The sequence below is a fragment of the Aulonocara sp. 'chitande type north' Nkhata Bay genome, linkage group LG17, assembly GCF_057382095.1.
Source record: "Aulonocara sp. 'chitande type north' Nkhata Bay isolate Kocher_YH1m ecotype deep benthic linkage group LG17, A_spYH_male_GT1.1, whole genome shotgun sequence".
NCBI classification, from domain to species: Eukaryota; Metazoa; Chordata; class Actinopteri; order Cichliformes; family Cichlidae; genus Aulonocara; species Aulonocara sp. 'chitande type north' Nkhata Bay.
Genome location: NC_141360.1, coordinates 15567088 through 15592889, shown reverse-complemented (window position 1 = coordinate 15592889; position 25802 = coordinate 15567088). Strand labels below are relative to the sequence as shown.

The 25802-nt window shown below is 41.1% G+C and overlaps 3 protein-coding genes across 3 annotated transcripts in view; all 3 read left to right on the top strand.

Annotated features, from left to right (window-relative positions):
• Positions 1–538: 538 nt before the first annotated feature.
• On the top strand, positions 539–5343 carry lg17h8orf82 (linkage group 17 C8orf82 homolog). Its single transcript, XM_086269855.1, has 3 exons — positions 539–852; positions 945–993; positions 3170–5343. Exons 1-3 carry the CDS (start codon positions 688–690, stop codon positions 3655–3657), a joined length of 702 nt encoding a protein of 233 aa, XP_086125981.1. The 5' UTR covers positions 539–687; the 3' UTR covers positions 3658–5343.
• Positions 5344–7292: 1949 nt separating this feature from the next.
• Positions 7293–16409, top strand: naprt (nicotinate phosphoribosyltransferase). Its single transcript, XM_086270390.1, has 13 exons — positions 7293–7793; positions 8920–9047; positions 9135–9217; positions 9502–9632; positions 10071–10186; positions 11059–11255; positions 12317–12457; positions 12595–12679; positions 12794–12874; positions 12966–13068; positions 13259–13416; positions 13716–13823; positions 13958–16409. Exons 1-13 carry the CDS (start codon positions 7541–7543, stop codon positions 14042–14044), a joined length of 1671 nt encoding a protein of 556 aa, XP_086126516.1. The 5' UTR covers positions 7293–7540; the 3' UTR covers positions 14045–16409.
• A 2724-nt stretch (positions 16410–19133) lies between these two features.
• LOC147309808 (1-phosphatidylinositol 4,5-bisphosphate phosphodiesterase gamma-1-like) overlaps positions 19134–25802 on the top strand; it is a 41508-nt gene continuing 34839 nt past the window's right edge. The window contains exon 1 of the mRNA XM_086270386.1: positions 19134–20381. Within this exon, the coding sequence (XP_086126512.1) occupies positions 20111–20381 (271 nt within the window). The 5' untranslated portion in view covers positions 19134–20110. The remainder of the gene's footprint in view (positions 20382–25802) is intronic.

Here is a 25802-nt window from a genome sequence, read left to right as displayed (position 1 = left end):
TTTACATGGTGTTCAATATGAACCAGCCGAATCAGACATTGCAGAACGGGTGCTGTACATTTAGCACTGAAAGAACTGACATAAAAAAAGCAATAAAGTCTGATTGACTGATAATAAAGACCAAATAGTATTTGATAAAACTGAAAGAATAAGAACAAAACAATAATAATTGTAAAAAAACAAATGTGACAAATAAAGGCTTCATCCATCTATCATAACCTTGGAGTTGGACTTCACATTTTTCTACCGCAAACCGACAAGTCAAACACATCAGATTTTTTTTTTAGGATGACCTGATTCTTATCTACAGTCTAAAAATGTCTGTTTCACTACATTTTTAGATACGGCCAAGTAAAATAACAACACAGGTATTTAATATGTAAAGATTACAATTAGAATTCTATTATTCTTTTCTAATTTGTCGAGCCTCTCATGAAATATACGCGCGTTACATCTGCATTTCAAACGTGTGCATGATATCATCCACTAGGTGGCAGCAGAAAATAAATGACCACATTGCACCACTTAAACACTTCCGGGTAACGTTTGTTCGATTGTAAACACTTGGGGCTTTAATCTGAGTTGTGTAAGGTGTGCAAATAGCAGAAACACACAGGCTGTCGTTTGTGAAACACCACATTTTCGGTTCCCGTGTTTAATACGGAGCCTATTTACTATTACTCGGTTATGTTGTTCCTCCGGACCGCGGCTTTCAGCGCCAGAGCTCTGGCCGCTCTGCGCCGCGGACCAGCCGGCTTAACCGCCTCCAGAGCGACCGCTACGTACGTCCAGGGCCAGAGCCCCACACCACGCATCCGAGAATACTTCTACTATATCGACCATCAAGGACAGGTAAGAAAGTAAACTAGCTCTTCAAAAAGTAAACATCCGGAGTCTCCCTTTAGCAGTAAATATCATGTTAACTTTCATTCCTCTACTTGCAGCTTTTCCTCGATGATACCAAAGTGAAAAACTTTGTCACCTGCTTTAAAGGTAACCAAGAAACATACAGCACAGACTTATTATTTATTTTGACATTAAGAAATGACAGCGTTACAGTACACAGCAAAACTCTTGACTGGCCCATCATTTCTTTATAATTGAAAATGGGCAATGTATGTAACGATTTATTAAAATATCCAAACATGCATGGAAATACAGTTTAAGGCATAAACAGTTTGTATAATTCTAACGAGCTTGGAACCTCTCTCTCTTGGATTTTGGCACTCTTTTGTTCTCATCCCTTCATTAATTCTGAGGTCCAGGCTCAGGGAAGATAGTGTTTTGTTCTTCCGTCCCGTTTGGTATCCTCAGTACATACTGCCGACAATTTGAGCCCAAAATGTAAAGTTTGTATTCATCACTCCATACGACCAGTTGTCATTGATTTTTCAGTCCGGTTCTGGTGTAATGGTCACACCCCTTTTTCCCATCCTTAAGAATGTCTTCTTCTTCTTCTTCTTCTTCTTCTTCTTCTTCTTCTTCTTCTTCTTCTTCTTCTTCTTCTTTTTTTTTTTTTTTTTTAAAGGTACAGCGTGTAAAATATCACCGCTATATGCTGGTAGATTGCAGTTGACTGATTTCTGTTTTCTTACGCCTCCCAAATCAGGTGCATTATCGTAGCTTTAGTGACTTCTGTAGAACAAACAACTCTGGCCAGCGTTAATCTGTAGTAAGAGCAGGCAGTCAGTCCACTATTTACCTCAAACATCAGAATTCTGAGTGTCCACATCTGTTTATTCTGGAGGATGCTGCAAAACTTTGTGAATGGAGTCTGATACACATCAATGAATCACTTAAGCTCACATCTGTCAGATGACATGATATTGAGATGAGGTGATGAGGATGTCCTGAATTTTTCTGTTGGTTAGCGGTGCTGTTTTACCATTGTTAGCTGCTGTTAGGCAGCATTGATGAAACTTTCTCTGAAGTGGATCAAACCTTGCGGTGAACCCCAGGAGAACTGACGGCTCTGACGGCATCCCATGGGATGTTGTTAAAGCCTGCGTGAAACAACTGTCAGGGAATCCTCACCATGCTGTTCAACCTCTCCCCGACTCATGCCACCATTCCCACCTGTCTGCCTTAGCCATCATTTCCATCCTCCAAAAGACTGGAATAGACCGCCTCAATGACTACAGACCCATAGCCCTTACGTCTGTAGCCATGAAGTGTTTCAAGCAGAAGGCCCAACAGCAGCTGCACTTTCTAAGCATCCTGAGGAAGAATAACCTGGACCAGAAGCTGCCGCTGGTCTTCTACCACACCTCAGTGGAGAGCGAGCCGTCCTACTGCCTGGGTGTTTTGTACTCCACTACTGAGCCCAGGATGTCCCACACCTCCAGACTCATGAACAGGTTCTTCCCTGGGACATTTAGACTGTTAACAAAAATTGTTCTCCCACACCCCACCCCTGCCCACCATCCTCACCAATATGAGCTATGGTCTGAGTAAACCTCACCATTCAGACCACTTACAAGAATGATACACGTGATAATGCACTGCTTCCAAGCACTTTGTTCTCCAGTGTGTGCCTTTATTTCCTTTTTGATTGTATATATTTCTCCTGTTTGTTATTTATTCCTTCTGTCTTACTGTTATTCATGTACAAATGTTAAATGGTTATATTTGAACCATTTGCGCTTTTTAAATTAAAAACAACTTATAAGGTGTATTACATATGCGGCCGGTCCTTAGCTATGTACATTAAACACATGATGTAGAAATACTTCAGAAAATAAGTGCTTGAGACCACTTATACCAGGTATTTCAGTTAATTATAAAAATGTCTGGATTCTTGGATGCAAGGAACCAGACTAAAGAAATGAGAGGTAACTTGTGACATTTCACAATTCGCAATTCACTTAAATTGCAGCCAGCTTGAATACATTGTAGTGTTGTACATTAAACTGGGAAAAGAAAAAAAAATTTACTTTGTGATAATCCTTGAGAGACATTTAAATTGTGTTACACTGAGATGATAAACTGTGACATTTAATTATGGATTTAATATCACATTCTTATGTTATACTAAAAAAGTTTTATACAAAATGTAGTGCGATGTTCATATACAGTTGAATTATTTTAATTTCAAGTAAATTGCATTAATACCACTTGTGAGACCATTACTGATGCCCTCATTTTTTATTTATTTGTTTTTTGTTACCAGATAAGGAATTCCTAGTCTTCTTCTTCACTCGTCTGCGCATGAATCATAGTGGTCGTTACGAGGATGACTTCCCCTTCCTGTCACTGTGCGGCAGGGAGAGGAATTTCCTGCGCTGCGATGACCGACCTGTGGTCTTCACCCACCTGCTGCAGAGCCCCACTGGACCGCAGGGCGAGCAGGAGCTGCTATCATACTGTGGCGGCGCAGAGAAACTCTCCGTCCTGTTCCGCCCCGAGGCGCTGTACATGCATCCTGTCAGCGGGCGAGTTTACCACCCCTGCTCAGAGCTTTCAGGTGGAGTCGGCCTGGTCAGGTCGGCTCTGGCAATTGAACTCAGCCCCTTCTTTGTGTATACACAAGAGCGAGACCAGTCAGGACAGCCTACATACTTTGTATGGGCAGGACAGAAGCACGCACTGACCAATGAGCTTGCAGGATACTTCCCTGTAGCTGAGCAGGGCAATGGACACCAGGGAGAAGTGGGATAATTTGGTAATGATTCCAGACTGAGTTTAAAATCTTCTTAGGGATGGGATGTGTGAGAAATGAGAATCACTAATGAATAATAGCTCCAACATTTTTTTGGCTTGCAAACAAAGAAATGCCTTCTTTTGTCTCCGTGTTTGAGGCTGTAGCCCACTAAAGGTGTCACATTTGAATTCGGTTTATGTGCCTGAAGCGATGAAATTATCCAGACAGTCAAAAGAGTACAGCTGTCTAGTGTTTAGGACTGTTACATTGCAGCAAGAAGGTACCCAGTTCAAATCCAGGCTGGGACTTTTCTGTGGGTTATTTGCTCTGTTGTGGTCTTCCTGTGCCTACGTGGGTTTCCTCCTCTTGCTCTTTCCCACAGTCCTGAGATATGCGTATTTTAGGAAGGATATTATTTATACTTCTGTTCTATTAATTAAGCTGTTCTCCTGAGGAAACTTGAAAAGAAATCCAAGTTGTTGTATCACAATAGAATGTGGTGTAAAACTGAGTTTTTTTTAACAGTTGTATATATCATATTATAGTTACAGTTTTTGCAAATTTAGGTGCAATTCCTTTTAAAGAAAGATTCAGATGTAGCCTCACTTTTAAAAGTTGAAACGTGATACAAATGCATTCATTGTGTTGAATGCAAAGTCTAAGAGTATTCATTTGAACACTGTAAAATCACAAGCAGTGTGAACTGAAGTGTGCTTTGGAAATATTTTGGAATTAAACTAATAACATATTCCAAGGTTTAGTTTTCAGTTTATTTTTGTCACACAAAAAACAAAATGCTTGGACACTGCTAGCATGGGCGCCTACAGAAACGCAAAGCAGTAGATGAAGCATCGCTGAATATGTTTCCAAACCAACTTCATTCTAAGCCAAAGACTAGAAAATATGGTGAAGCATATCTTCCCTTTGGTTTCACCTGCACAAGTGCCAAGGTAGGTCTCCACTGCAGAATTGGTTTTCCCTTCGTCGGGAGCAGCGCTGGGCTGTTTAAATCACGGACAAACAGTATCCCACATTCGTGATTTAGTTCACAAACACTTCTTGTAATGACTAACTACTCCTGACATTTTGGAGATATACATACTATACTTTATAGAGTAAAGTTACAGTGGGATACAAATGATATCAAGCTGATCCTGCCACGATTTGTTCCCCCGGTTCAAATCACGGACAAACAGTATCCCACCGTTATTTATGTTTTAAACCTGTTTTGCTCAGAGAGGCATTTTTTGAAAAATGTATTGATAGCAATGTTGAATATTATTACACAGAAAAAAAACAACTACATGTAAAATAATTACACCGTGACGCCTCTGCCTTTGTAAATGGAGGGACAGTAACTGCGTGTGTAAATGTAAGCCTGTAAAACCTGAAGATGGTCAGATTAACACATTTGTCTCTATCTGCCAGTCTGCAATTCATCTCATGTAAACAATAACGTGGCGCACAGGGTGATGTGGAAAAAGGCACATACCTTTGACGTTGCATGATGAACTCTGTATTTCTCGTCCACACGTAAACGCAAAAAAGGAGTTTTAAAAAAAATCTCCGTTTTCGGTGATTCGAAACGCCGTTTACGTGTGGACGAAAGGTCAAAACGCATAGAAACAGCTGCGTTTTCAAAAATACCCGTGTAGATGTGGACGTAGCGTAAAAGAGTTAGTAGTTTATTTTCTTACTACCTGTAATTTATTGCAGGTTACTTGTATTTGCTTAATTGTTTACTAAATGTTTGAGGTGTGAAATAAACCGCAATGGAGCAAAATATGGGTGTGTGTGGTTGGAGGATGTGTTAGTGCGTGTGCGTGCGCGCGTGCACGCGGTGGGGGGGGGGGGGGGGCGAACATTTTTCTTGTAAAACAAAGGGGGGCCAGCAAAAAAAGTTTGGGAACCACTGGGTTAACTAATGATTGTACATTGCCCATGCATGTGAATGTGAGTTTGAATAGTCTGCCCCTCTGTGTTAGCTTTCCGACAGACTGGTGCCTCTTCCCCTGTTTCAGCTGGGATAGGCTCCTGCTGCAAACCGCTCAGGTCCTATGGGTGCACAAGCCCAAATCATTAACCCTTCACCACTGTGCTGTGTATTACAACTAAACTTCTCCACTTTGCTCTTATCTGTCCAAAAGACATTGTTCCAAAAGTCTTGAGATTTGTTCAGGTGCAACTCTGCAAATCTAAGTCGTACTACCATGTTCTTTTTAGAGAGAAGAGACTTTCTCATAGCAACCTTCCAAACAAGACATGCTTGTTCTTTCTTTTTTATCTACATTCTCTTGTCATAATGGTTAACATTTAAAATCCAGAGGCCTGTGGCTTTATGGTTGTTGTTTTTTTTAATGTTCTCTAAGCATAAAGCAGTATGACCTTGGAGTAAATTTGTGTGATGTTCAAGTCTGGGAACACTGTGGGAGTGTGTTAAAACAACTCCTGCTGTGACTGGCCCTCTCAATTACCTATGGAAGCACTAAGGATGTGTTAGTTTTTCATAGGACTGCATAGAGTCACGGGAAGACTTTTTCACATGACTCTAGCTCATTGCCAGATTTAATTTCAGCTTGACATAGTGGCCTGCAGAGAACAAACTAAGACCAGTCATTACTAGATTGTTGATAACCAGAGATGGGCAGTAACGCGTTACAAGTAACACGTTAGTGTAATCCGATTACTTTTTTCAAGTAATGAGTAAAGACAGGGATTACTATTGCAAAGAAGGTAATTCGTTTACTGTTACTTTCCCGTGAGCACGCTGCGTTACTGCATTACTAAAACCATGATTTTTTTTGTGTGTGAGTGTCTCACGACAGTGACCTAAGCGAGTGCGGCATTCGTGGCAACAGCTGCGTGCAGATCAACAATGGATAATATAATGGATACTATAATATATCTCGAGAGAGAGAGTATGACCGTGCAGCATTTAAAGTGTGGAAGTACTGACCTTACTTTGAGTTTGATTCCGTAAGTGACAAAAACATTAGCGTCTGCTGTTCGAAGAAAACTTTTACAGCATCTGTTTGAAAGTGTGAGTTTAAACACAAAAGCCTATTTTTTATATGCTGGAATGTGCAGAAAATAGGTTTAAATGTTAAACAAATTTCTTCCAGTCAGAGAATGTTGCATATAATTAAAGTTTTGCTTGATGCATAAAGTTTAAAAATTAAAACTAATAAAACAAGTTTTAAAAAGAGACTTTTTCATTTGATTACATTTTATATGATGGATTATGCAGAAAAATGGTGTAAATGTTTTTAAAGATTAACTAAGTAACTAATTACTTTCAAAAATAAGTAATCAGTAGGGTAACAGGATTACTTTTGGGGGGTAATAATCAGTAATTAGTTACTGATTACTTTTTTCAAGTAACTTGACCAACCCTGTTCATAACTATGCAACTGACAAATAAAGAATCTTGAATAAGGTTAAAACCAGAGGATGCTTGCTGACATTTTGGAATAAATTTAGTCAGAAATTAGAAATAATCAAATAAGATATTCCAACATTTTCATGGCTCATTATAAATAAAGACTAATTTTGTAGTTGCAATATATGCATAGATGGTGGGTTTTTACATTGCGAGCTGAAGGATCTCGCTCCTTCACAGCAGGTGGCCACATGGACGCGATATTTTGAAAGTGAATCCAGTTTTCATCATCCAAAATTGCGTTAGGTTAAGCGCATGACTCGTGACACGGGCTGACACTAATGGGAATCACTAGACCATAAATGTACGCCAACAAAGAGACTAACTGAAAAGTCTTTAATGCAACAACGTGAGCCGTGGCTGTATCTCCCAGCTGCCCCGCTCCGTCTCTGCCTCAGGGGGTAAAGGAGTCGGTGGGAGAACTGCAAGTCCCAGAGGTCTCGGCATCGCCCTGGGAGAACATGGCAGCGCCGTCCAGCAGCAGCACGTGCAGCGGGGTTATGGAGCGGTGTATCCGGGAGCGGGTTCCCCCGCTGCTCACCGACTTGTACCAGTTCACCATGGCGTATGCGTACTGGCGGGCCGGTCGCCACGACGAGCACGCCGTGTTCGATCTCTTCTTCAGGGACAATCCGTTCGGCGGAGGCTTCTCGCTGTTCGCCGGGGTGCACGACTGCCTGCTGTTCCTGCGCAGCTTTCGCTTCGCAGACGAAGGTGAGGAGATCAACTAACTACATGTTACTGTCACTGACTACAAACTGGACATAAACGCTAGATTAAATAATAAAAGTCTCGTTATTAATCCGCTGACAGTCACGTTTCTCTCCCGTGGAGCTCTGGTAGGCATACAGAACTGGTTGCGCAATACTACTTATTATTTCTTAAGAACTGGAAAAGAGAAAGTAGTGACTTGTGAAAACTTACAGAAGCCCAAGAAGCAACTGTGCTTCTTTAAGTTCGTAAAGTCCAGTTTCCCCAAAGCCGTTAAGAATACCACCATTAATCGTATGATCGTGTTACTATTTGTTCCACCAGCAGCAGCTTTGCTACTCCAGGACCGATTTAACCGCAAAAGGCACACAGGGGCTCTGCAACCTTGGCTTTATGTAGGAATATAAGCAAATCATCTGTAGCCCACTGCACATCTACTCAGACTGACTGCGAGGTGTTAGTGCTCTGTCTGTCTGTATGAGAGTGACAGCAGTCAGTCCGAGTGGGACCACTGTTGATTTTGGATACACAGATATGCCAGTCCAGCATCAGTATCGGATAACATGACTGCATTAGATGTTGCTACCTATCCCAGTAACTAATGTTAATGTGCTTCCCTCGCTTTGATATAGGACTGTTTCAGTGTTTGAAAGTGATGAGGTTTGCACAGTAGTACACAGCAGAGGAGCACTGTTTCACACTGCCTTCAAAGTGGTGGACCTATGATGTTTCTTCTATACATGTGTTGGAACGTGTACTTGAGTAAAAACAGGAAATCTATTTTCTCTACCACAAAAGTATGGTCTAAAGTAGCATAACATCATCAGTTAAGTAAAACCACCAATTTCTTTGCAATACTTGAATTAATGCACTTTTTAAAACTTTAGCAGCTGCACAGGTGAAAAGTAATCAGCGCTAAGACAGGATCACTGTGCCACACTTGTGCAACAAACATGTTTAGTCTAACCTTCGTTATAGTCGCACCACTGATTTACAGGAAACGATGTGATTTATTTTTATTTTTTTTCTGTTCCTGTGAGTGTAGGTGCGTGAGACAGGAGGACAAACAGAGAAGTGAGTCAGGAGAGTGTTACAGGGTTGTGTTAACATTTTGTGTTCATGGATCCAGATGTGGAGTTCCTGCGCTCTGTCATGCCTCCAGACACTGACCCTGCCTTCTTCCAGTTTCTGCGATGCCTCGACTGTTCGGGTGTAACGCTCCATTCCGTCCCCGAAGGCACTGTGGTCTTTGCCAGGGTGAGCTATGAGTCTTTAAGGTTAAACTGAGGTTCAAAGGTCACAGTCTGAGGGACTAACTAGTGCTGCATGTCATCATATCTTCAGGTGCCTCTCATGGAAGTGGCTGGTCCACTGGCTGTGGTACAACTACTGGAGACAAGTCTATTGTGTCTTGTCAACTATGCCAGGTAATACATAGTCATATTTCTGTCTTTCCTGGAAAAGTAACGTCCTGGTTATTTTCCCATGTTGTGCCATCTTTAAAGCTACTGCGTTCACCCCGAGGACCTTAGGAAATATATTTCTGAAGAATTCTATTTCATATTTGGGAAAATGTAAATAAGCTTATTTGCGATATTTTGTTTGTTGCTTTCATGGAATATAAATGTCATATACTGTAGCTTCATTGAAGCAAAGCTAAATTTATATAATGGACTGTTGCTTCAGTGTCCTCTCTCTTCTCTGTTGTCAGTCTGGTCTGCACTAATGCTGCCCGTTTCCGTCTGGCGGCAGGCCCTAAGAGGAAGCTGCTGGAAATGGGCCTCAGGAGGGCTCAGGGTCCAGATGGAGGACTCACCGCCTCCCGATACACACACATCGGAGGTGATTGCTGTGTGATTACTTTGTTTTGATCCTCCCAGATCTCGACAGATAACTTGGCACATTTGTGGAGTTGTCACTTAAAGGCTGCTTTCCTATATATATATATTTTTTTTTAAATGCCAATATCAAAAATCAGAAATGTGATTTTTTTGATATTGGCATTCCATCCAACGAAACTCATGAAGAGGACGCCTGTCTTAATGAGAGGATAAAAGCATCCATCTGTAACCTCTGAAGGAAGGTAGCGATCTGGACTTCATTTCCATGCTGTCTTACACAGCGTGTCTGCAGTATTTACTGAAATTCCCAAAGAACATTACTATATGACATCAAATGAACAAAAACCAGCATGTTTTATGTTGAAATAATGCATGAAATAATGTGGAAATGATTTTCTTCTGTTCTGCATACACACAGAGACTTTATTCCATCTTTCAGGGTTTGATCTTACCAGTAATGTTCAGGCTGGTTTCCTGTTTGGAATCCCAGTTGCAGGGACCATGGCACACTCGTACGTAACTTCTTTTACCTCCCTGGAGGAAGTGTGGCCGCAAGTGAGTATGTGCACTCTGTCTTTACGTCATCTGAATGGAACCATACCATTCAGATAATTGAGCTACACATCTTATGTGTTTATACTGGCAAACCAGAACATGACTTCCATTTTACACTCGGCAGGGTTTGTAAAGATCAGCTGTGACATGTTCCACGACTCATTAATGCAAATATCCTATGAGCCAATCACATGGCAGCAATGCAATTATGGCAGCAATGCAATTAAGCGAATTAAAACATTACTATACTAGCAAGGTCTACCAAAAAAGCTGGTCTGGGAGTTTATGTAAGGTAAAGGTGATGTAATATTAGAGAGAATGCAAGAATCAGACCACTCGGCGACAGTGAGGAGGACACCCCCCCCCCCCCCCCCCTGTCTTACCACACTCCCTGCCGGTGCCTGATGCCCTCGTGTGTTGGTGGTTCCCGGTGTCTGGGACTGGGCGCTCAGGTATGTACTGGCTCACTCCCAGTGGCTGCTTGACAAGGCCTGGCGCCCGGGACTTGGTCGGGCCCCTTCTAGGGGGTGGGGCACCCCCTGACAGTGGGCCCCTGGGCCCGGGATTCGGTCCGTCCAAAAAACACAAACTACCAGAGAGAGTTGACAAATGAAAATGAATGACGTGCACCAGTGGCATATAAACACCACAGTCCCCAGCCACCTGAGTTATCACCACCAAAACTACGGGATGGTTCAAAAGATTCAGCTCCCATTTGAACCCTAATTTCAAAAGTAGAGAGGGTATCAGTCTCCTGAGGGCTGGTTTCACAGGAGAGGCACACGTTAGGCTCTCCTTATGTTGTAATTTGGTAACTGAAATGCTCTATTGCATTTAACAAACTCTTAAACGTCTTGTTTGTCTCTTTACAGACACTTTCGGCGGTGAACGGGGAGCATAATCCAGTCGATATCATTTCTTTAACAAAAGGCTGGCTGAGTCGTGTGTGTGATCTTCTGGGAGCAGAGCCAGGGAAGATCCATGAGGGAGAGCTGGCTGCTTTCTTGTCTTATGCCATCGCGTATCCTCAGAACTTCCTCCCAGTGATTGACAGCTACAGTGTTGGCTGGTAACTCCTGCCTTACATTAAGTTAAAGTTAAAGTTTACACTGCATATATGAGATAAAGCTGACAAATTGGCAGTTTGGCTAATGAAAGCCAGAAAACTAAGAAGCTCTAAAAACTAAAGGAACACTTTTTAATCAGAATAAAGCATCTAGTCACTGAAACTTCTGGGATTAGAGTTAAAATAATGAGACAAGCCCCAAAACAAAGGTGGAGGCCACTGACATTTTTCCCTCATCTTTTCTGACTGATTTATTCATTGGTTTTGCATTTGGCTACAGTCAGAGTCACTACTTTTAGCATGAGGTGATACCTGGACCCTACGAATTGATGTTGTAGAGGTAATCCAACTCCACATCAGTCTATCACAAGGTAGGCTGGGTCTTCCAGCAAAGTTTGAAGTGCATGGAAGAGATTCCAGGAGACAGGCGGTTGCTCTAGGAGAGCTGGACTGTGCAGGAAAAGGTCTTTAACCCACCAGCAGGACCTGTATCTGCTCTTTTGCGCAATAAGGAACAGGATGAGTGATGCCATAGTCCTATGAAATGACCTTCAACAGGCCACTGGTGTGAATGTCTCTGAGCTAACAATCACAAACAGACTTCACAAGAGTGCCTGATGACCTTGGAGCACAATTAGCATTTTCCATACAATATTAGAACTGACAGGTCCACCACTGGTGCCCTGTGATTTTCAGTTTAAGAGCAGGTTCACCCTGAGCACATGTGACTGATGTGTCTGGAGAAGCTGTGGGGAATGTTATGTAAAATCATTAAACATGACTGGATTGGTGGTGGGTCATTGATGGTCAGGGGAGGCATATCCATGGAAGGACACAGACTTGTACAGGCTAGGCAGTGGCACCCTGACTTACATTAGGTATCAGTTTCATGTGATGAGAGTATGCAGTCAGCTCCTGGAGGACGAAGGAATTGATATCACTGACTGGCCCTTCTCTTTTAAGCCTTGTCTTTTCTCCATTCCCTAGCTTTGTTTCCATTAAACAAAGCTAAACACAAAGCAGTTCAATGATCTCATCTATTCTGTGTGTAAATATAATTTCAGCAGCGGCATCTTGAACTTCTGTGCTGTGGCACTGGTACTGTGTGAGCTGGGCTACAGGCCGGTGGGGGTTCGTCTTGACAGCGGGGACCTTTGCAAGCAGTCCCTTGATGTGCACCGTGTCTTCAGACTCTGCAGCGAGCAGTGAGTAAGGTGTCCTCCCGTCTGTCTTTAAACTTACAGTGAGATATGTTCTGACTCCTCCAGAGAGCTGTGGCTCGCGTCTAATTTTGTGTCACTGCTTTTTGATTCCTCTCTTATTGTTCATTTCATCTCTGCAGATTCTCCATTCCTGCTTTTGATTCCCTGATCATCGTTGGGACTAATAACATCTCAGAAGAGAGCTTGGCTGAAGTCAACAGTAAGGTAAATTGAGTGGCCATACAGGGTAATTCATTAGGAGTCAGTCAAATTTTGTGACTTGTAAAAGTGACTCCCTGCAAGACCTTTCCATGTCAGCTTGATGTGTCATTGTCTTAGGAGAACGCGATCAGTGTAGTTGGTGTTGGAACACATCTGGTGACTTGCACAAAACAACCTTCCCTTGGCTGTGTATATAAGGTGATTTAATGAGAATTCACACTTACTAGCCTCTCTCCTCTCCTGCCATGTTTAACACCTGTATGGTTTTGTTTGTTCCTCTGTTCATTAGCTGGTGGAGGTGAGAGGAAGACCCAGGATGAAGGTCAGTGAGGACCCAGAAAAGAGCACTGTTCCTGGGAGGAAAGCTGTCTACCGGCTAATAGATCCTGAAGGTGAGAATTGAGTACTACCTGCTGCAGCTGAGCTTCTTTCTCTGTGTGGCACAACAACAGGAACGCCACAAATTACTTGTTATAAATGATCAGAGACAGGTCCGTGAATGGCAGTATGATCGTCCCTTTAGGCAGAAATGAATATGTTCCTGTAAATCTATAATTGGTTTCTGTCCTTTCTCCTCTGCAGGTCATCCATTTCTAGACGTGGTATGTCTGGCGGTGGAGTCTCCTCCAGAGGCGGGACTCCCACTGAGCTGTTACCCCCTGGGATGCAACCACACCGCCCTCTCAGTCACTCCAGCTCGGGTCACCTGTCTGCGTCAGGAAGTGTTTAGTAAAGGACAGGTGAGGATGGGCCGCTCTCTCAAACATTAGCAGACAGCTTATGAAGAATTGTGGGATAATCACACTGAATACATACTTTTTTTTTAAGCTTTGTATCTTAAAGATTTTCCATTTAGATTTTTAATCAGTGACTAATAAGTTTACAAAGAACACCAAACGTATGTAATATAACAGCAAAGAAAAGTACTTTCTTTAAAAACTATTAAAAAAAAATCACACTTCATGTACTAAACAGTACCAAACAAGCCACTATAGTGTGTGGGAGCTTTGCCTTTATGAGTGTCTCCAACATTTTCTAGGTCACACAGCCTTTGTGCAGCACTGCAGAAACTAGAGCAAAGGTCCAGCGCTCCCTCCAGACTCTGCACCCTCGGCACAAGAGACTGCAGAAGCCGGATTCCTACACAGTAAGTCTCTCAGTACAAGCTGTACTGAATGCAAGAGTACAGACCAACTTAGTCCTTCACTAAGATGCAGAAATTAACTCTCACAGATTGTGAAAGATTTCTTTACCTATGCCTGTGGCTTTCTCTTCCACTAGGTGGCCCTCTCCCAGAAACTCCACAACATGGTCAAAGAGATCCAAAAAGGAAGCAGCAACAACACCAACTTTCTTTTAGCCAACTAAAGCGAATCAAGTGTTTCCTAAATTGCCTCACAGAAGTTCTTATATTTATAGAGCATCGTCTGAATGAACCCTTACAGTGGGGACACTCCAAATACTGGAATAACAGCTGTTGTGTCGCCGGTGTTATTCAGATGTAACGAATGTTTTTAAAGAAGGATTAAAATAAAGGTGTTTAGTGCAATGATCATCAGGGTTAGACACTCTTTCAGACATATCCTTATAGTTATGTTTTCTACATTTGGAAACTTTCGACAATAAACATCCAACAAATCTAAAAACAGGAGCCGCACTGTGAAATGAAGACATAACAGTGCAGAAATAATCATGTTCTCTGAACCAGACTTTGCTGCCTTGTTGCAGATTAATATCATTAAGTTCATGTTAAGGTGCTGAAGAAAGACGTGGTTGGAAACTAGAAAAAAAAATAGAAAGCTGCCCGTGCATTAATTATTTTTTCATATTAATAATATTCTAAACTTGGGACTAAGACTCAGGTTAGTGGAATTTTTTAAATAAATATGTAACCTCAGACCCTTTGATCATGCTTTTGAAAAAGTGGAAGCAATTACAGGTTGATATTTTAGCTCCTGTCAAAGATTATGATTTTGTTTGACAGTATAGAAGCTAAGGAAGTTTGACCCTAAAGTATTTGTGCTTTCTTATCCATAACACTTCATCCATAATCACAGTAATCAACATTTTTATGTAGGTGAGACTACACAGGATGAAGGCACTGAGGAATATCGAAATTTCAGGTTACTTTAGGTTCATCACACTGTCGTCTTTTCACTTAAATTAAGAGGAAATCACCAGATTATAGATTACGTTTCCTTTGTCTACATGATATTAATGTAAAATGATTCATATGTAATATGTAAAACACACACTTTTCATATTTAATTGTAATCCTTTAAACTTGATAAACAGGTGTCTGCTGTTGTCAGATCTAGTTTTTATCAGCTTCGTCTCATCTCCAGGGCCAGACACTATATCCCGTATAATGACTTAGAAAAGCTCATTCATGCTTTTGTAACGTCAAGACTAGATTACTGTAACTCACTCTATTCTGGTCTCCATGTTACCCTTCTACATAGATTACAGACAGTTCAGAATGCTGCGGCACGTATTCTAACTAAAACCAAGAAGTTTGACCATATTACTCCGGTTCTTGCTGAGCTGCATTGGCTGCCTATCAAATACCGTATTCAATTTAAAATTTTGCTGCTTACTTTTAAAATTATCAATAATACTGCACCAACCTATCTTAAGGAACTTTTAAACCCTTATGTCCCTGCCAGGGCTTTAAGGTCATCCTCGCAGTTATTGTTAGTTCAGCCCAGATCTCGGTTGAAATCTAGAGGCGATCGATCGTTTGCCTTTGCTGCACCTGAGTTATGGAACAGCCTCCCGATTGGCATTCGGGAGTCTGATTCTATTTTTTCTTTTAAAGCACGCCTTAAAACTTATCTTTTTGAACTTGCCTTTTCTACCCGTTAAATGCTGACTGTTAACTGCGACCTATTGCATTAACTTTTTACTATTCCTTCATTCTTGGTGTTCTCTATCATGCGGCACTGGGTCTGCTATAATCTATGTGCTGCAGTCCATTTTATTAGTGGCTTTCTACTGTGAACATTGTCTGCTGTTCTTATTATATTTGATATTAATGCTCTTAACTGTATTATTTTATTGTTTTTTTTGTAAAGCACTTTGGTATGCCTAGGCTTTTAATGTGCTCTATAAATAAAGGTTGTTGTTGTTGTTGTTGTTAAAATTCCAGAAATCCTGCCATGCAAAAAAAAGGTAAATTATCTTCATATAATCACCTTGAGTGTGGGGGTCTTTAAAATTCTTACTGATAACTTGTATTTAATAATAAAATCTCATCTTCAATAACAAAGGCTGCTTTTTGTGAGCAAGAAATCACCACTTCAGTTGTATTTACATCTCTGAACTTTCCTGCTGTATTACTGCAAATTATAGCACTTTTTTAACCAACAAGTGTATTGATTGTCATTGAGTGCTTGATTTATGGAACAGTTTTACCTAATGTGTTTCTTTCTGGGCTCTTAATATGAAAATAAAATGACACAACAATGAGGTTTTTATCAAATATTCACATTTGTTTTGAAAAGGTATGCTCAAGTTAAACATAGAAATGTAACAAAAAAGTTGTAAACATATTCTTTATGTTAGTAATAAACAAGCCCAGTTTCGTAGTGATATGTGTTAGTAATAAAAACCTATTCACAACTAAAGTCTCTCAAATCCAATGGAAGGACTCAGTAAAAGATAAATGGCTGCTTGTGTTAAATCCACACAGAAAAAGAAAGTTCTAAAGCTGTGTATAAGTCCTTGGACTCACGTGTAGCTTATTTCTTTCAGCTGTTCTGACAGTATCTGTGTTTCTGTCCAGTGATGGTAAAGAAACTGAAAATCAAAGACTGCAGCTGTTTCCAAGTGTTCTTCTCATTTACCTACAAACCAAACGCATGCCACTAAAACAGTATTAAATGTGCCATGATAACAACTTTAAGTTTATTTCAACATGTTTTTCTGCTTTTTGCAGTTTATGGTTTCTTTGCAGGATTCATTTTAAGTTTGAAAAGAAGCAGCAGAGTGAAGATGGAGACAGAGTGTAATGGTACTGCTCTTAGTTTAGATGTAAAATTTAACCTTTAGGCGATTAACTGAATGCTCACCATTCCTCTTTACTCTGCTTCAATCTGAAAACTGTTGGCAACAATTCTCTACATCCCACCCCCCAAGCCTCTTTTCCTTGCTGCTGCAGGACATGTGAGAAGAGTTCCCTTGAATTCTGATTGGCTGCCTGCTGACCAGTGGTAGTGGAACTGGAGATACACCCAGTGGACATATGGAGCTGATTAAAAACAGAGAGGCAGTGATATCATCCTTGACTGTCTCAGCGGTGGATCAGTCCACACTCTTTTACAGCCTCAGGGAGTCCTGCTAATGCACATTACTGAACTTTAGTCTATTTCACTACATAAATAATGGTCAGTAGTGGGCGAGTTATTCCTTTAGTTAGAGGATTTGTGCCTTGTGATCCCCATATCCAAAATTCCACGACACTACTTTTAAGCCATCCCTAATCTCTTTATATTTTGCTGGAAAAATGGGAAATAGGTGATTTATTGGAATGTCCAAATATATGGAAAAGTAGTATATAAGGCAAAAACAGTTTGTGCTGTTCTATAGTTTGAAAGTCTGTAAGGCATGACCACCTTTACTCTATAAGTAGTTTTCAGGAATAGTTCTCCAGGATTCTTGCAAGACATTCAAGCTCTTCTTTTGGATGTTGGCTGCCTTTTGTTCTGTTCTCTGCCAAGATGATCCCACACTGCTTCAATAATGTTGAGGTCTGGTCTCTGCTGAGGCCAGTCCATGATTGATAGTGTCATGGATAAAACACTGTTTTGGGATCATTGTCATGATAAAAAAAAAACTTTCTATTTTTGTGTTCTTAATGCCATCAATTTTGACAAGTTCCCCAACACCACTGGCTGAAGTGCAATTCAAATCCACCTTGTTTGTGCAAAGATACAACTCAATGCCTGTCAAACAGTCTTTTCTTTAGCAATTTGTCAATTTGGTTTTTTGTATTTGTGTAAAGAAATGGGAACCAATTATGTGCTTTTTGCCTCTGGCTGCTAGTAACAAAGTGTCTAAAGGTATAATTTTAAGTTGTTTCTTTGCTAAGTTTTCTGTTTCCTGCAGACAACACACTGATACACTGCTTTTAATGCTTGGCTGATAGGTCAGTGGTAAGTGACTTAAAAAACAAAAGTGGCGATGTGCATAGACGCGACTGAAAACGAGTGAAAATCTCCACACACAAAAAAGCTCGGGACCACTTTAAAAGTTAGAAGAATGCATTTTTTATTATAAGAAAAATAAATGACTAGTGGCTCAAGACTTCTGCAAAGTACTGTACATAATAAAAGTTACTAAAGTTTTGCATTGTGCAGTAAGATGAGAATCAATTTATTATCCTGTTAGGTCCACATATATTTGGACTTCTTCTTCTCTATTTTCCCTATCCTTCTGTTCATTCTCTCCCAACCTCTCTGTCCTTTTTCTTTCTCTTCGTCATCCCCCAGTTATGTCTGTTCTGATTGTAATGACTTAAAATAAAATAACAATATTAAAATTTAAAAAGTAATAAAAAAAAATCCTGACAAAATTCTAATTAACTATGACAATCAAGTGGACCAGAATAGCAAAAGGTCCACTTGGCACAATCAATCTGGGCATTTTCCTTGGACTTCAGAAGACAATTCCGATTGCTACAGTGACGCGGGAAAAAAAGTGATCAATACAATCCTAAAATTAGTTCTAATAGGTACATTAAGAAACCACAGAGCAGCATTTTGAACAGAGTTCAGGATGACTTTTTAGGGATACCCCAGAGGAGGGAGTGGAAGCGGTTAAGAAATACTGTATATACTAGCTGGAAATGACAAACTGGTTTTAGACTCAGATTCTGACTCTAACCAGTATTCTTTTTATTTCAAGGACATAAATTACTATATTTGGAAAGAGGGGGGGCATATTAAATAGCACACGCAATTTGCAAAGTGCATCCATAAAATAAGCGCAAGATGCAGACATATTGGCTAATTAGTGCTAGGTAATGGACTGATAAGCCACTACAATTTCACCCCCCAGAATTAAAGCACAAACTTGCTGAATGGTCTGTTGTACACTACAAACATGTTGGTCAGATAATCCATCAAAATGCTCCCAAACATGCTCCCCTTATTAACAGTATTAGTTTAAAACGATTATATGTATAATGTCCTGGAAATCTAAATTTCAGCTACGACATAAAAACAAAACAAAATAAACAAAAAGAACAACCTCTAGCGAGCTCACCAGTCTTTTGATTTACTGTTACTGGGTGACACATCAGTGACCTTTGTAATTTGAACCGCACTTAACCTCCTGACATGCCCAGATACCCGCTGAGTCCACTGCGCATTCGCTGCAGAAAACGCTTTCACCTGCAGATCTTGTAGAGGCCGGCAGGGGGCGCTCTGTTCTCTGGCTTCTCTCCCTCTCTGGCTGTCCCTGCGACTCTCCCTCTACTCCCCTCATCTTCCCTCAGATACTGTACAGCAGGCAAAAAAAAAAAGTCGGATCAAGCTTTTCCGGTCTGCTGGCACTAATTTCCTCTCAAGACCTCTGGCGTTGAAGCTGAGGATACGCACAGATCCAGAGACAGAGAGCGACATCCTGGGGAAGGAGCAGCAGGGAGGACCTGGTGAAATTAACCGCACAGTCTTGCACCCGTCTCAAGGGGTTTTCTACCACGGGTGAGTGGATCCTGTGAGCAGGGAGAGGAGGAACAGAGAGGGAGAAGGGAGCAGAATGCTTCGGCAGATGGGAGCGCTCCCGAGTCTCGTCGCGGCTGCTCCGTGCTTTCCCATCCGCGCGTCTCTTCGTCTCCGTGAAGCCGCCACATAGCGGCCGCCGCTGCCCGTCCTCCTCTCCGCCGCCACTCCGGGTATTTGCCCGGCTCGTTATTGCATAACCCAGCGTCTTTGTCACCAGCCCCGACTTGATTCTCGTCAGTCAGCGGTGAGGGGATCCACATCTTGTTTACCGGCCCAGCGAGAGCAGCGAGGCGTCCAAGCAGGATTTTAAGCCGGATCATCACGCTGTCTGGCGGTGATGAGAACTCACCCCGAGTGGATTTCACTGGTGTGCTGCCAGAAGCATCTGGAAAGGATAAGACAGGAATACACTCCCCCCTCCAGAGTACCAGAGGATAGTTCACATCTCAGACGGGTCGGTGTTTGAGCTGTGCAGCTGCTGACTGATGCCTTTTAGCTTGTGTTTTATTGGGGAATAGTTTTATTCACTCTGGCTGCCCCAACTGACACAGTTCATAACCAGATTTCCTCCTGACCCCAGTGGGCTTGAACATGTTGAATACCCCTGTCCTGGTTGCTTGCAGCTGGTGACTGAAGGATAAGCATCCTATTCGACAAATCACAACAGATTAGTAATCCAGCAAGGTTTACTTTTAGCGATGCAGTGAAGATGTGTGCAGCCAGATTCAGTGGCTGCCTCAATGGCTGTGCTGAGGAGGCCCCCAGTAGTGTTGCAGGGGCTGCTGGTTCAGTCATGGTCTCCAGGATGCTGGACTGGTCTGAGGCAGGTGCCCGCATCCTCCACAGCCTGGAAATGGGCACAGTGATGACCATCTTCTATCAGAAAAAGTCTCAGCGCCCTGAGAGGAGAACGTTCCAGATAAGGCAGGACACGAGGCAGATAGTGTGGAGCAGAAACCCAGACAAAATAGAAGGAGAGAGTAAGTATAAAATTGGGGATTGATTTCTGTGAAATGTTTAAAGTCAGTAATTCATGTTGAAAAGTCAAACAGTTCTTCTAAACTAGCAGCAGTGAAACAATTGTGCTTTTAAGGCTTTTAAGGCTAATCCAATGTTTGCGTCTGCCAAGTTTAAACCAGCCCGCAAAACACAAGCATGTTTAAACCATGGAAACATCTGTCTCACATTTATAACACGCAGAAGTGTGTTTGAGTCAACCAAAGAGTCAACCTGGTTGAGCCTTTCCATCTTGGAGCTGTTCTGAAACAAGACCACAGATTCAGACAGCAGCGCTCCATATAAAACAACCTGAAGAACCAATCCCATAAACGTATAGGTTTGCACTACATCACAGGTGTCGAACTCCAGTCCTCGAAGGCCGCAGTCCTGAAACGTTTCCATGTGTCTGTGCTGCAACACATGGAGAAAATTAGTAGGTCATTATCAGAACTCTATGGAACTTGACTGCATGCTGAGGTGGCAATTCAGCCATTTGATTCATGGTACAGCAGCTCATGAATATGGTGCAATAAAAGTACTTTTAGAAGTTAAAACTTAAATTTATTTAAACTTACTTGCACAAGGGTTAGGGGTTGCCACCTCGGCATGCAGTCAAGTCTTTCCAATGACCTAATTTTATTCAGGTTTGTGCAGCAAGGACACATTTCAAAGTTTCGAGGACTGGAGTTTGACACATGGTCAGAGCTGCTGACCATGCATGTAACGCATTATTAGAAATCTGAGTATGATGTTATTTATGTGGACTCTTTCAGCTCATTGTGAAAGTCTCTACTGCTGTTTTGGTACCATTGTGCTTGATTCTCTCCTCTGCTCGCTGTTTTCTGTCTGGTTTAGGTTGATACCTGGCTTTTTTTAAAGGCAGTAAATGAGAATTTTTAGAAAAAAAACCCCACCATCACTTCATCAAGACAAGGTTATTAAAGAAAATCCAATATTCTGATGTTCCAGTTCAGTCTTTATTTGAAAAATCTTCAAAATAGATATTATGCGTCATATAAAAGTGGTTAGAAACAGTCTCACATAGATGCAGTGCCAACACTAGACAGCAGATTTTCCCACGTCAGTTACATTAAAAGCTGAAATGAAAGGCAGTGATCAATACAGTTTTCTCCAGGCGTTAATCTGCTTAACATGGCTAACTAGCATAGGCAACATGAGCACTTGGCTAATTAGCCATCAATATATAATTCACATTATCAGAATTATGTCCTGACCCCTGTTTCCTTTCTTTATTTACAATCATCCCATTACAAACTGTAGTCTGTATAAAAATGTTAAAGAGTTATTATGTGTATTTATGTGTATGCTCATATGCTCCCTAACTTGCTGCACTTATGCAAGATTTCTGTATCGTGCTATTAAATAATGAGAGCTCAACAGCAGGGGCAGTGGATCATGTGTTTGATGACCTGAAGTTGAGGCAGCAGCACAGAAAGGCCTTCTGTCTTGAACCATCACACCCATGTTCACAGACTCATCAAGCCTCAAAGATAAATCTGCGGATGTGACAAAGTTTTGTATTCACACAAATGAATGTGAATGGCTGTGTTTACGCTATATTTATGAGTTAAATGAAGGAGAACAATAGATCCCATAGAACTTCTTAACATTTTTTACACACCTCACACAGTACAGCCTCTGTCTGAGTGCTCACTGCTGATCCGTACAAAGAGAATACCTTGTTCTGAAAGCAAGGCATAATTGCGTGATGTGGTACTGTGTATTTTTTTTTCTTTTTTGGGAGGTGGGGCTGCTGTAGGGCTATAAAAAGTGGGTAAATCTAGAGAAAATAGTTGATATAGAGATATATAGTTGGCAACACTGCTGTAAATAAGGGTTGCAGGCATACAGAGAATTCTCTTTATTGAAAAAAAGAGAATCTATGTCTATTATTAAAAAAGAATATATACAACAAACAAATATCCAGATACATACAGTGATTACATAGTTATGAAGAAGCTTTATAAAAATGCAAAATAACAATAATTGGGTGTATTTCTCTATAGCAGAGGTTTGATTGATTTTAAATATTTGTGCTCAGAAATCTTTTAACTATTGAGAATAACACATTCATACAGGATATGATGGCGCTGTTTTCCACAAATCACATGCACAGATTGTGTATCAGAAGATGTTGAAGTATCAGCCAACGATTAGGTGTCAGTGAAATATGCTGACAAGCAAAGAAACAGGACACCACAGTCTGCTTCCTCAGCTCTGTGTTCACGCTTTTAAGAGGTGATTACCAACTATAGACTGTATGTAAAAGATGGATATGGACACCTTGATGTTGGTCACTGGGCTGCAAAGCTTTTTAAAGCCTCAAGCTGAGGATTTTTGCAGGTGCCATTGTCAATAGAGACCTGTCCTAAACCACACTCTGCTTTAATGTCCTAAACAGTGTGAAATCCACTTCTTGAAAACACCACCTTCAAGCGGTTACATCTTTTAAATCCATCCATCCATTTTTTTTAAATACAGCATACCAGCTGTGACCCATTAAGATGCAGTTTAATGTTAATTTTTATCTGTTATGGCAGCAGGATAAAGGATAAAAGTACAGTCAAGTGCCCAGTGAGGCCTTATACTGAGACAGTGCAAATGTACAAAAATTACACATTTTGTTGCTTTTCTGTCTCAGTTTCTTTGTCCATAAGTGCACTATGGATAAAGAAAGTGAGGTTTTACAAACCAAATGACACAAATATTTATGCACACCGTGTGTGTTTGTGTGTACAGCACTTTCTTTCTCCACAGTGCGCTTGTGGGCAAAGAAACTTTGACAGCCTAAAATAAAACCAACTTCAAAGTAAATGTAGGAAAAGCTGACTTTGAAGGCTTAGCCAACTGTTTAATCAAGTTTCTTCTGATTTAAAACTAAATTTGTCCAGTTTTACGCTCTAATTCAGATTCCTTATAAAGGTTTTGTATTTAACAATTTTAAGAGTGTTTTAGAGCTTTAAAGTTTGATTTCTCATGGAACTCATGGCTCAGTAGCTTTCCTTTTTCGGGGGTTTTGAGCTATGAGATTCCCTCTGTAGTCACTGGATGAAAACCAGACCTGATGTGGTTGAAAGCTCAGGAAAAAGGCATTGTTTTGCTGGTGATGCAAAAAGCTCTGAGATCTGGATGCTGCTTAAGCTTGAAGCAAAATCAATACTGATCCTTTGAAAAAACAGGTTTCTGGGGTTTTCGTTCTAAGCGTTGCTGTAAAATGACATTTTGCTGTGGCAGGCTGTTCCCCACAGTGTCGGAGTGTCTCCCGTCCCGACACTGTGACAGGGCCCTCAGACGACAGACAGATCATGACCCTGTGACCTCTGTTTCCTCCAAGTCAGCCTGCCTGTCACTCTCAGCACACATGCTGCTGCGGCGTGGATCTTTGGCCAGCTTTAGCTTTTCTGCCGGCTGCCCAACATCCTGACTGACTGACTGGCAGGTTGTGGGCTTAGACGACTGAGACAGCCTATTGGAGTGGAGTCAAGTGGCAGTGGTAAACTTAAAGCAGGCGGCTGTTGTTGGGCTGTTGATTCGTCCTGTCTGGGGTGTGGACGCTATTGTCTGCGTCCTGGATTTTGTTGCCCGGGAGTGGATTTGTTACAGATTCTGTTAGTACTGAGAAAACTTATGGTATTCACAACTGGCATGCTAGAGTTTCCTTCTGTCTGCCATGTGTTATTTTAACTCCAGCAACTCTTCAGAGGCGACGCATCACCCTGACAACCAAGAAAACTGAGGTTTAAATAGGTGTCAGGTGTTGTATTTTGATCCAAGCCATGATTTTTTAAAAACCAAACCAAGTAGGTCATATATACAAATATATATATATACAGTATTCTGTAAGTCTTGAGACAACTGAATTTCTGTGAAAAATTGGAAATTGGTGCAGCGATTTATTGAAAGCTATCCAAACATAAATGGATATATAATCTATAAGGCAACAAGAGAGTGGTTCAGAACAGCCTCCTTGTAATTTCGATAAGTATTCTTCATGAGTAGCACTCCAAGCTTCTTAAGCTCTTCTTTGGATGGTGGCTGCCCTTTGTGCTGTTATTTGTCAAGATGATCCCACACCACTTCAATAAAGTTCAGGTCTGGATTCTGGGGAGGCCAGTCCACGACCGATAATATTTCATTGTGTTTTTGTATCTAAGTATGCTTTTACTGGATGTGTTTGGGGTCATTGTCATGCTGAAAAATGAGGCTGCTGCCAATCAGACATTTTCCTTGAAAAGCAGCCCTAAACCAGGACATACATTTGAAATTAGGATTCACTACAGGATCTGTTGCCACTGATTTTTATTAAAGTCATTGTGTAATTTGGCTTAATAATAAGATATTTTGTGTTATTTGCTTTGTGAGGGTTTCGATCATTGTCTGTTGTGTGAGCAGCAGAATGAAATTTTTATTTTATGAACACATTCACAATGAAAAGCTAAAACATACAGCACAGAAGCTGGGAGAACACAGAAAAGCTAGCCTATAGTTTTTAGATGACCTTCCTTTTTTTTTAAAATTGTTGAGCTGTGATATTCAAACTGTAGCAAAGTTCATGTGTGCCATCTCGGCCCTCTGTTTCAACAACAAACAGTTCAGTATCAGTAAGCATTTCTTAAGCTAGCAGTCATTTAAGGGGTTGGGCAAGTCAGCAGTTGTTAGAACCACAGACTGTAAGTAAAAGATGGTTTCTGGACTTCTCTGCATCTCATTTTTCACAATCACATGTTGTTACTTGCTCTGCAGATGATGTCCAGTAGGTGAATAATGAAGAATTTATTAATACTGTTTAGTTATCTGTAGTTGCCCCTCCTCTCTTCTGAACTCTCCTCTGCCAATCTTTCTCTGAACGCTCAGAGGCTGATTTAACCTTAATTGTAAACCTAGCAAAAAACAGCACCTTGGCTAATGAAGGGAAAAACATTCAAGTGTGAGCATGTACAAAATCACAGAGAACACCTACTCTGTCCAAGTCTACACATTCCCACAATGGTAAAAACAAAAACACCCCGTTTACACAAAAACACAAAAATCCTCCCACTGGAAAAACTCATCAGTAGATTCTAGGAATTCAGCAGGTCTCTCTTTGACTTTAGCTCCCACAGCTCTTACTCTCAGCCACCCATGTTTATCCCTCCTCTTCTCGCCTCTCCATTTTCTTCCCCCAGCTGTCCTTTCTCATTTTCCTGCCCCCACGCATTCACCTAAACACCCTTCTCATTTCCAGATTTTCTCTGACCTCCCACATTATTTTCTCACTCTGCTTTCTTTCACTTTCTTTTTGTAGTTACAAGCTCATTTATCTCACGCTTAGACCATCATGACCTTCCCCTTCTCTCCTGCTTTTCTTTCCTTTGTTTTTGTTGTTTTTTTTCCCTACTGTT

What these genes read in the sequence shown, in the direction of transcription:
- lg17h8orf82 (XM_086269855.1), top strand. Translation starts at nt 688, where the DNA reads ATGTTGTTCCTCCGGACCGCGGCTTTCAGCGCCAGAGCTCTGGCCGCT. An exon ending in ATATCGACCATCAAGGACAG is followed by an intron (nt 853 to 944) that starts GTAAGAAAGTAA and finishes CTCTACTTGCAG; the next exon opens with CTTTTCCTCGATGATACCAA. An exon ending in CTTTGTCACCTGCTTTAAAG is followed by an intron (nt 994 to 3,169) that starts GTAACCAAGAAA and finishes TTTTGTTACCAG; the next exon opens with ATAAGGAATTCCTAGTCTTC.
- naprt (XM_086270390.1), top strand. Translation starts at nt 7,541, where the DNA reads ATGGCAGCGCCGTCCAGCAGCAGCACGTGCAGCGGGGTTATGGAGCGG. An exon ending in TTCAGACTCTGCAGCGAGCA is followed by an intron (nt 12,458 to 12,594) that starts GTGAGTAAGGTG and finishes TCATCTCTGCAG; the next exon opens with ATTCTCCATTCCTGCTTTTG. An exon ending in AAGTGTTTAGTAAAGGACAG is followed by an intron (nt 13,417 to 13,715) that starts GTGAGGATGGGC and finishes AACATTTTCTAG; the next exon opens with GTCACACAGCCTTTGTGCAG.